Source organism: Oratosquilla oratoria, chromosome 38 (genome assembly GCF_046742065.1).
Source record: "Oratosquilla oratoria isolate Oo_2021 chromosome 38, ASM4674206v1, whole genome shotgun sequence".
Classification (NCBI taxonomy): domain Eukaryota; kingdom Metazoa; phylum Arthropoda; class Malacostraca; order Stomatopoda; family Squillidae; genus Oratosquilla; species Oratosquilla oratoria.
The window spans coordinates 2,620,251-2,631,924 of record NC_134814.1 but is presented as its reverse complement, the minus strand read 5'-3'; the positions used below and the strand labels follow the sequence as shown (position 1 = coordinate 2,631,924).

Here is an 11,674-nt window from a genome sequence, read left to right as displayed (position 1 = left end):
ATAATAAAGCTGTAACTTTAGATTTAATAATGCAAGTATTGTGATGTATCATCAAATCATCATACATCAGGCAGCTGATGCTGCCCAAGTGAATTTGACTCGTATCAAAGAGGTTAAACTCAAGACAACAATTACTATTGAAAAAAAAGGCATCTTCAAAAGTGTTGTTTCATTTACCTGAGGGTTTGCATCTGTGCCAAAGGATTATTTTTACCGAGTTATAAAAATATATCTCGTGAAATTTCACCTTTCACTCAAACTGCCACCTCAGGTGCAATTATTTTGACTTCTCAATGTCTGGAAGCTAGGTTTGTCGAGTGATATATCACCTTTGAGACCTTTCTTGGTGTACAATATCAACTATAAAACAGTAAATTCATTTGATAAATTTGCCCCAATGTTCTTATGGTATCAAACATCTCACTAAAGTAAAACCAAGATAAAAATATTGGGCAAACTTTTCATACATATTGTTTAATCATTCTTCACCTATATGGGGTGTTGATAGTGTAAGTTTTATGCAATCAATATTACAGAATTTAGTGACACCACCAAAGTATTTTACTGATTGGAGGCTAATCTCCACTCAAAACAGAATGAAGATTACTTTTTTCTTCTCTCCATCATATCAACAGTTTCATGATGATTAGGTGAAGCCATTGAAGTGAAAAAGGAAAGATTTCAAGCTACATACATATCAACAGCTTTTTCCCCCTTACAAGGGAGGTAGCCAAAGTCAAAAGCATAAATCCACTCCCACCCATTTCATCCCCACATACCCCACTCCCATTCACCACCCCTCCCTCCCTCTTTTCCCCCCAGGAGCCAAGAAAACAGGAAGGGAAGGATGGTGAATGGAAGTGGAGTATGTGGAGATGAAATGGGTGGGAGTAGATTTATGCCTTTGACTTTGGATACCTCCCTTGTAAAGGGAAAAGCTGTTGGTACTTGTCCCTCATTTCTATTGCCCTCCTTGAAATCTTTCCTTCTCTACTTCTATGACTTCACCTACGTAGCATGAAACTGTTCCCAAGGATAGAATTACTGGGCATCACAGACAAAAAATTAAAAATTCCTGTTGAATCTACATCATTGCAGTAGAAAGGCCATGGTTTAGCAGTGGACTTTAAATGAGAGAGCATGTAATACTTCTTCACCTTTTAGGAATTGTTTCGTCACCCTAGGAAATTAAGACTCTAAAACACTCACTACACACTTGCATCTATACAGTTAAGAAAATTATGCAGCAATTCTGGACAATTTCTTGCTCACTAAAATTGTGAAGAGCATACTATTTTCTGCAAAAAAATAGTTTCAGTGTGCCTACCACTCTCTACCCTTTGACCTTGGTAACTTCCAAAGTGGTTCTTGTTGTATGACATATTTGTCTCTTTAGGAGTCCAATAATGAATACCTGCTTGTGGTGGTCCTGCAAGATAGACAACAGAGCTGCTGATTTTGAAAACCTGTCAATAAACTCACCTCCATCAGGAGGTGCAGCCCTGAAGGGCTGACACTCAATCTTTGGGCTGGTCTCAGGATTTCTATTAATTTCAGCTGTATTTCTTACACCTTTTCACATGTGGACAGCTGACAACCAGTGACATAGGAACAGTCCTATGATGTTTGATAAATGGAGGAAAAAGGTGGATTCCATGAGCATAGCTCCAGCTCCATACACTACAACTAGGTAAACACTAATGTAACACAGACTCCAAAGTTTCTTTCCAGAGAGCTCAATGGGAGAGCATAGGCACTGCTGTCAGTCACTGTGGGGCTGCAAATTTTTTAAACTCGAGGACAATTATTATTTGCCTCCTAATCCTCTTGAACATGACTTAGGCTTGCTTTTGACAAATGCTAAATAATTTGATTCTAACTGGAACCTGTTTCAGACTGATGAGGTTAAATTTGTCCTCATCAGCCTCAACAGATTAGTAGTGTTTCTGCTACTGTTGTTGTTGGGTTGTCTGTGGTGTCATTGAGGCAAGACACCACAGCAAGGAAGATGATCACCTTCACAAGCTCTTGTCATCGATCCTCCATCGGAGATGTATTTATTTATCTTTTACTTCTGTCCTCATATATCTTTCCTTCAAAAAATCTTTCATCCATTCTAGTGGTTTGCCTCTTAGTCCTCCAACGTGCTCCAATTTCCACATAAGTCGATTGTGTCTGCATTTACCTAATTGTAGCATACAGGAAAGGAGCAATGCTCATTGAGTCTCGTCTCTTGCTCTCTAATCTATCATTCCTAACTTCAAATTCATGTACAGTTCCAACTTGGGTTATATCCTTATTTTCCAATTATCATATTTAAACATGAATTCATGTATTGGTCCAGCTTGGGTTGTATCACCTCTTAATCTACTCTAGGTAATTATGCATCTGTTTGGAAAACTGTATTTCTTTGCATCATTTAGACATCTAATCTTTCTCAACTTGTTCTCGTATAGTCTTAAAACCCTCCCATCCCTAAACAAGAGATCTCTTCTGTCAATGTAGTGACTTGAATATTATTCATATCACCATTTCCTCTTCAGTCTTTCAACATTGGCACATCCAAAGCTTTTGTCTCGCCTCATATGGTTTATCTGCCAGGGTGGAAACCAGTTTGGTTGCTGGCTGTTGTGTTCTCACAATCTGCTTCAACTTTGTGTGGAGACCATACCACTGATATATACTATAGTCTTGGATGGATTAGGATTTCTACGAGTTTTTTCATTACCTCTTTATCCATATAGTGAAAAGCCACTTGAATCTTCTGCAGCAGTCTGTACATCTCTCCCACAATCTTGATGATTGCCTGTGTTTGTCTGTCTGTCTGTCTCCTACTTTAGCCCTACCCAGACAACACCATATTTTTTCCTTGAGTGACTTGTAGACCAATCTGCTAGCCATTGCTAGTTATCTAGGAGCCTAGGAGCTGTAGGTCCTTTGCAAGAGACCTAGGTTCATAACCAAGATTCCCTGGTCCCTTTCCTCCTTTGCTTAAACAACTTTCATTTTTCACTGTACAATTCCAAGATGGACCCATGTTTCTAACAATTTCCAAAATGTTCCCATTTTCTGTATAAAATATAATTTACACACATAACTTTAATAAAAAGAAATCTTGTCTAGTCTATAGCTTCCCATAGCAATTTGTGAGTGTCATTCTTTACTACTATTCTCATGATCTTGGCATCATTTGCAAATATATTGGTCAAATATTTTTGCAGATAATAAAGATCATGAGAAGAGTGGAGGATGAAGGAAGCTTTAAGTTATTACAAGACATGTGGAGTCAAATTTGGAAATAGACTTAAGAAAAAAGGCAAAGTATTGGAGGTGGGCATAGAATGGGTGGGAGTGTTTTTTATACCTTTGTTTTTTGACTACCTCTCTTATAAGGGGGAAAAAAGCCCTTGGTATATGTCTGTATATATACATACATACATATACCAAAGGCTTTTTCCCCCCTCACCAGGGGGGGGTTAGCCAAAAGGAAAAAGGCATCACCCATTCCATCCCCTACATATTCCACTCCACAGGTCATCCCTGCATCCTGTCCACTGCCCTGGGTCAGAAGCAGTGTCGCAAGACACAGCACATCCACAGCAAGGCCCCTTCATTAATTTGGTGACCTCCCTCCCCATATATGTATGTACAAAAGTAAAAGAAGAGAGAAATCTGGGAGTGCTGGTCATATACCTAATCCACTCCCACCCATTTCATTCTCACATACTCCACTCCCATTCACCACCCCTCCCTCCCTCTTTTCTTGGCTCCTCCTGAATGATGGGTCATCCCTGCATCTCACCTACTGCCCTGGCTCAGAAGCAAAAGGAAAATTGAAGGTGAAAATTAATAAAAGTTCCAAGTTTTCACTAAGGAAAATGAGTTTGCAGAAAAGAGTGGTGAAAACAGAACTATTGGGTTAAAAGGCATAGGTGGAAGTGAAGGAAATATACAAATTATTGGAAACTTTATTTGTGAAGAAATTTTCAGGGCCTGACAAGATCTTAAACAAAATACATAAGGAATGCAGAGAACAAATGGTAGACTATATTCATGACCTGGTATTGTGTTCATTTGAAGAAGGGATAGTGCCTAAGGATTGGATGAGGGATGATGTGGTACTAACTCAGTGTGTAGGAAAATCATCCAAATTATGGACCAGTGTCCTTGACCAGTATGATAGCTCAATTGTGTGAGAGGATTGTGAAAGGTTCCTTGGCACACATTCACAATTCTCATCAAATATTGTGAATTTGAAAATATGGAGGGCGCCTGTGCTTACTGTAATCTAGACTTCCCTAAGGACAATTCAATGTGTCTAATATTTGTATTACTTTAATTTTGTCAATCAGCTTTTCAATATATGACTTTTGGAGATTTGAAAAATAAAAGATTGTACCCTAAGTCATTTCCAATCAAACAAACTCACTTGAATTGTGTATGTGTGACTGGGAATTAAAAGATGAAAATTCTGACAGAAAATTTTGTTCCTTAAAAAAAAAAAAAAAAAAAACTTTTATTCAAGACTAGGTGATGTGCTAAAAGAGAGAGGGGGCTGGGTCAACTCTGTGTATTTAAATCTTGAGAAAGCCTTTGACAAGGACCTCACAAATTACTAATATATATATATATATATATATATATATATATATATTATATATATTTATATTGAAAATGGACAAAAGTATAAAAAGACCATAAATCATTCACTCAACTATAAACTTAGTTGTTACCTTGAGTTTCACTGAGTGGAAAACCCACAACCCTACAATGGCTGGCAACAGTCCTTGGGTCTTCCCACAGATCTCTCTGGGAAGAAACTTTGGTCTGTTGTCTATGTTGTATTGCTGTGGAACTTTCTAAGTCACCAACTGAAAGTATTAGGAATACAGGAGCAGTCACTGGCTGTCTGTGTTCCACGTGTAATTAGTAACTGTTGCTTCAAGTTTCACTAAAGTGGAAAACTTGCATCTCCACAGTGGCTGGCCTTAGGCACCTTCCATTGAACTCTCTGGTAAGAAAATTTGGACTGTTGTCTACGTTAGGTTATTGTGAAATTGTTTCCATATCATTGGCTGAATGTGGTAAGGGTAGGGGGAGCAGTCACCAGTTGTCAGTTCTTTTTATGTGAAACAGTATAAGAAATATGGTTGAGGTTAAAAGAGAGAAATCCTAGGCTCAATCTGAAGAATGAGTGCTGTACTTTTGAACAATTTCACCAGCCTTGGCATACACTCTGCTATTAGGAATTAGAATGTTATTATTAGATATAATTATGAAAATTACCGGTAAATTTGGTGGATAAGCCAGTAAGCAATATAAACATACTTAGAAAACCTGTTAAAAAACAATTTGTAACTATAGAAGTTGCTTTCTACTACTGGCGAAAGTCTTTTAAAGTATGGCCATGAGTGTCAGTCCCTCAGGGCTGCACCTCCTGATGGAGGTCAAAGGGTGACAAGTTTTGAAAAATGACAGCTCTACTGTCCATCCTGCACAAGCAGGCACCCATCACTGGCTCCTTATTTGTTGAATCAGGAGTAAAACAATTACAAGAACAAAAGAGGTGATGGGGTCTGGGAGTGTTGGTCATCCAACATATATGTATGTAATGTTGTGGGTGAGATGTACAGATTGTTGTTAAACTAAAAGAGACTTCTTACTAGATGGATGTAGAGATGATGAAAATACTCATAGAAAACCTTGAACATTTGTAATCCAAAATATATGTGGGTGAGACATACAGACTCTTGTTGAACTAATAGTGACTTCTTACTACATGGATGGAGAGATGATGAAAATACTCATACAAAACCTAATCAGTCTCAGACAAGAATATTCAGTGGTGGTGGTTTGGTCCTCATACAAATAGGAGGATATAAGCATGATTAAGAGAATACAAACAACAGCAATCACATTGGTCCCCAGCTTAGCAGACAAACCAAAGAAATATTCTAAATACTGGAGCTGTCATTAAAAGAATGATGAATGGCAACTTGATTGCAGTATTGTGATCAATGGAATAAGTGGATAAAATTGACAGAGAAGAGGGGATCACAAGATGAGGAGCCTATGCCAGGAGAGGGGTGTGGGACTCAAACCCATGACTAAGAAAGCAAGACTGGCACTTCCAATTATGCCATCAGTGCACAAGGTCATTGGAAAAAATAAAAAGAATACTGTATGTATGAAAGATATAAAGAAATGTAGTTTCCTGTACACATGCATCAATCCATGGAACTGCCCAGAAGAGGACAAGTCCAATTTAAAACCATAAATGAATTTGATACTGTTTGATTAAAGAAGAAAAAGAGATATGACCCTCACAAGCATAACTCACTTCCAGTATGTCACATGGTAAAAACTAATGTACTTAGGTAAATACACTTCAAGTTGATATGTTCTTCACATTATCTTTCCAGAGTGGTTACTTGTAGGCATTTATTCATATTTTGGCCTTTCTGCTACCCTAAAGGTGTCCAGTAAGAGAGATCCAAGGCAACAGATTAAGTGATTGATTGCTGCTCCTTAAGGAAGGGAGAGAGAGATAGATAAATAGATAAAGTGAGGAAATGATGTAATTGTATTCATATTTTTTGCTGAGACAACTAAAGTAATAGACATACATATCACCGATGAAAATAAAGATGGTTTGCTATTACTTGGAAAACCTCTGAAATCCAAGGGTCACCCATCTTAATTAACCCTTAAATAATGGCAGTCAGATCTGAATAAATTTCATGATTATCACTGAAAAGTTTTATTCCACTGGAGAAATCCCCCTCTGCTGTGTAGGGGTCAATACTTATCTCGCCTAACCCAAAAATGATGGTGAATGGACTTGGATTGATTTTATGACTACCACTGGACAATTCTATCCTACACAGGCAAACCCTCTGCCATTTAAGGGTTAACAGTAGCAATTGTGACAGTTAACCATGCTTTTCAACCTTATTCAGATGATAAGTGTGGCAGGATGTTACATAATGTTCATTAAGTCATCCTTTACACCACGCATTACATATAATTTCTGGAGCCATTGTACATCACACAGGAAGTACTTCACCTTTTACTCATAAATAACTGATGCAGTTTCCCTAAATATTTTTACATAAATTTCCTATAATATTTATTTTCTTTTTATGGTATTGATGAACATAATTATTTCTCTGAGGCCACAAACAGTTAACTCTTGAGTTATGTGAGTTTTACATTAGCTGAAATGATAGGATATCTAAGATATATATATATATATATATATATATATATATATATGCATATATATGGTCAAACCTTGGTTTTTGTATGCCCTATTTTTCATATGATTTGGTTTCAATGTTTTTTCTTCAATTTAAAAAAAAAAAAAAAAACAACAACAACGTGGTTTGACTGTTTATATATATATATTCTAGTTTGACACAATTTAAGCTAATGAAGTGACTCATGGCAGTGACCTCAAAACCCACAGACACAACAGTCCATATACTACCCATCCCAGACATTGAATATGGCAGCTGCTGACAGTATTAGCATAGTTAAGACCATTTGAGAATTTAGCCTTTGCTGAATGTACATTTTGCTCAGTGAAGCTTTTCTAAGTAAAAAGAATATAAACTCTAAGTATCTAGGAGTATCAGAAGTGATGGAGATACTGGGGAAGTGGGAAGGAACAGGGAAGAGATGACGAGTCATGGAAGGTCACACGGCCGGAACAAGTTACTGATGGCCTTGCAACACCTTTTTTTACCACAAATAAATGAATTACTGGAGTGTGCAATATTGAACATTCCCTCATTCTGTTCTATGGTTTTTTTCACCCTTGAATAACTGCTGCTTCTAAATATTTCCTCTTTATCCTCTCAATTTAACAAGTAATACTCAGTTTTATTCTAGTCCAATATGTGGTTGGTGTTATCCTGGAGTATTACACATGCATTAATGGTGGTATTGTTTCAAAAGTCATTGTTACATTCACAAATGTATGTTTTTAGGTCACATGACATTTCACCAATACAAGACTCGTTACATTCCTGATACAAAACCTTGTAGACATCAGCCTTGATGTCCTTCTTATCCTATATGTCCTTCATTTTTGTAAATTATTTTGTCCTGTTAGTTTGGTATATAGCTTCCATGGTACTAGCCTCAACCACCAAAGAAAGAGTTGTGGTGGCGTCTTTGGTTGGTAGGATGACCATAGTGGTTAGTTTACAGTTGTCCATTATTTTGTTCTGTCTTTCTCTTGCACAGTTTTATGAGAAACTTGGGAAATATCACTCTTGTAAATATTTCTTGGATGTATTAGTGTTCTTTGCCTTTAGTAAATATCCTTCCAAAAGTCCATAACTTGATTATGTTATGTGAACAACACATAGTGTAAAATAGAACAATTGTGTTGATATTGCTTATTCGACTTACCCATGCATGAATATGATGATAGAGTAGTATATCCCTAAAATAGGTAAACTTTTCCTGAGTCTAGGAACATAACTGTCCCCCCCCCATCATTACTACTGTTTCCTATAGGAAAAACATGTTAGAAGTTTGCAATTTTGAGACATGTGACCTGTTCAGGAACCTAACCCTTGTATAACTCAAGAGCTAACCATAATATGTCCATTTTGAGTCTAACATGATCTGAAATATTCTTATCTTTTTATCTATTTCCTTTAAGGATTTAAGGGACTGGTAGGTAATTTTCAATGATTACAAAAATACCAAGCTTCATTGGTATGGTTAATGAGCTATAACTAATGCCCTCAGTTTAGTTTTCTTAAATTCACTTGTCACTCATCGTGGCACTAATGACAAACATTTTCTCCACTTCTGGTGACCAATATATATGCTTTAAGGCAATATGCAATACATTCCCAGTAAGCTAACTTCATTAGATGATTTTCAGTAATATCACATACTTTTCTAAAGGCTCCTCATAAACAGAGATTAATGGTAAAATAATTGGTTCATATCTTCACATGAAGCTCTGCCACACTCAAAATCTACACATCACTCGACAACTGTGGTATATGCTAAGGTTTCCTATGGCCATCTAATAGAAAGAATTTATGAGGCCTAGATAACATACCATGATAAGTGACCACAGTTCCGCTATGCATATGGCTGTTGGTCCCAACAGTGTGCAACCTGTGGCCTTCTGTCATCTTATCATATGGCTGTGTATTTTTTTCACATGTCTATTTGCACTTCATGCCAGTTTTTATTCAGCCAATCAAGATATTTGGTTGCAGTTTGTATTTGCTCCTCCAGTGTGGAACCTGCTCTTGATAAACCTCAGGCAAAGGCCTGTAAAAGAAGAATCAGTATTAGGAAAATAATTATGTAAAGCATAGATTTCCATTCATCACAAATGCTGAAACTAGTATTTAGTATTAAGAAGCAAATATTCAAATCTTTTTATCAGCATCACAGTTGACATATATATATATATATATATATATATATATATTTATTTATTTTGTTGGTAACCACTAAGGAAATCCGAAGAAAACGGTAATTCCCAAGCGCTTTCGTGTAATTCACATCTTCAGGGGAATACTGTATTCCCTGAAGATGTGAATTACACGAAAGCACTTGGGAATGACTGTTTTCTTCCGATTTCCTTAGTGGTTACCAGCAAAATTTGTGGATCACGTGTTGTTTATAGTGATCTTTCTGCATATATATATATGTATATATATATATATATATATATATATGTATATAATATCTATGTATATATAATATATATATGTATATGCACAAAGTAGACCACTTGAAAAAACAACAACTAATGAAGCAGAGTGCTTTTGCACTAAAATGTAGTATACAAAAGCGCTCTGCTTTGTCATTTTCTTTTTTCCAAGTGGTCTACTTTGCACAAGTGAACACACGTACCTGTGTTATTAGCATATATATATATATATATATATATATATATATATATATGTGTGTGTGTGTGTGTTATACCAAGCCAAATAAATTAATAACCAGGAAAGTTAGTCGCACATATTTACATTAATTGAACTTGTTCTACTGAATGCTTGAAATTGTTATTGCTTATATGGATGACTAGAACTTGTATGGAAAAGTATGTTGCATGCATTTTCACTGATTAAATGAACTTCTTCTACTGAATGTTTTAAATTGCTATTGCTTATATCAATGACTGAAAATTGTAAGAAAAATTATTAATGACAATTATTATGGTACATAAAAGTGAACAATTACAAGTAGCTTTTTTCCTGTAAATTATGATTAGGTGAAAGAATTGAAATTAGTATTACATCAAAAAGTTTCACTGTACTTCATGTAACTTCATACAAGATTTAACCAAGAATGTGGTTCGTGTTATGACAAAAACCACCCAGTACAGCTTTGACAATCATTTGGATATTTGAAAAAGTCATATACATTTTTGTTTGGCACAAAAGAAGAATACTACAGTATATTGGGTGAAAGAACAATTTGGTATTAGTCCACAAAAAAACAATATGTGAACACTAACATTAGTTAAGTGATCTAAAACTAGTTGCATTATCAAGATAAAGTATCAGAAAACCTAGTAAAAACAGATGTTATCATACATGGGATCTAAGAATGGTGAAGAGTAAATCTTATCTTTTCTACTCATTCTGAGAGAAAAATGCTGATCATGTAACATAATTGACTACAATGAAATGGTGAGTTTACTAATACAGTGCCAATATTGGATATTGGAGTACTCATGCACAAAAGACCACCACCACTGGTATCCTCTCTCACCTCCTATGTACCCATTCTCAGACAGTTACACAGAATCTCTAAAATTTTCTCATCTAGAAAAAAAAAAAAAAAAAAAAATAAAAAAAAAAAAAAAAAAAAAAAAAAAAAAAAAAACAGGAGCACTTCCCAATATTATAACATTTCTGATGGGCATTTTTGTTCTGAGTGCTGAAGACTTCTGAATTTTAGAGATTCCCAATAAAAAGAGCTACAGATTGAGGATCTATTTAATGGTAATCTTGGGACTAAAGCTGTCCATGCAAATCTCTCTTCAATGATAATACATAAAAACTTTAATACAGGTTTAAAATATTATATCCAAAATAAAAAAAGATCTAGTGCTGACATTTGCTACAAATGGAAACTTCTATGTGTAATAAAATTCTATGCTTTATTTGTATACAAATACTTATGTGTACTGTAATCTTTTAATCAAAATGCATCATTAGTCATCATTGATAGCTTACTGTAATTTCTTCCTCACAGTGATGATGTACACTCTTCCTCACGTTTCTCATACCTGATGTAGCTGTAGTGTTTGGTGGAACTTTTATCCCAGTATTTTCTTTGAAAGCAGTACTCATTGTGTTTTTCTGGTGCAGAACAAATACCAAGCACAAAAAGATTATGTGAAACTTGAATTTTGACTAAAAATATAAATCTAAGCAAATCTGATTAACTTTATCACCAATCTATCAATATTACTGTAATCAACCAATCAATCAATTGTTGCCTTCAGTTTCACTAAATAGAAAACATGTAGCTTCACAGTGGCTGGTAACACTCCTCAGAACCTTCCACAGATCCCTCTAGGAAGAAACTTTGGACTGGTGTCTGTGTTGTATCCGTGTGGGACTATTTCTATGCCACCAGTTAAAAGTGGTACAAATTGGAGAGCAACTGCTGGTTGTCA

General features: G+C 35.7%; 1 protein-coding gene across 2 annotated transcripts in view; it reads right to left on the bottom strand.

Moving 5' to 3' along the window:
• Window positions 1-7,358: 7,358 nt before the first annotated feature.
• LOC143019945 (serine/threonine-protein phosphatase 2A 56 kDa regulatory subunit gamma isoform-like) overlaps window positions 7,359-11,674 on the bottom strand; it is a 105,479-nt gene continuing 101,163 nt past the window's right edge. For both annotated transcript variants that reach the window (XR_012965866.1, XM_076175958.1), the window contains one exon: window positions 7,359-9,303. Coding sequence is in view for 1 of the 2 variants with exons in the window: in XM_076175958.1 (XP_076032073.1) it covers window positions 9,292-9,303 (12 nt within the window). In the remaining variant the exon portion in view is untranslated. The remainder of the gene's footprint in view (window positions 9,304-11,674) is intronic.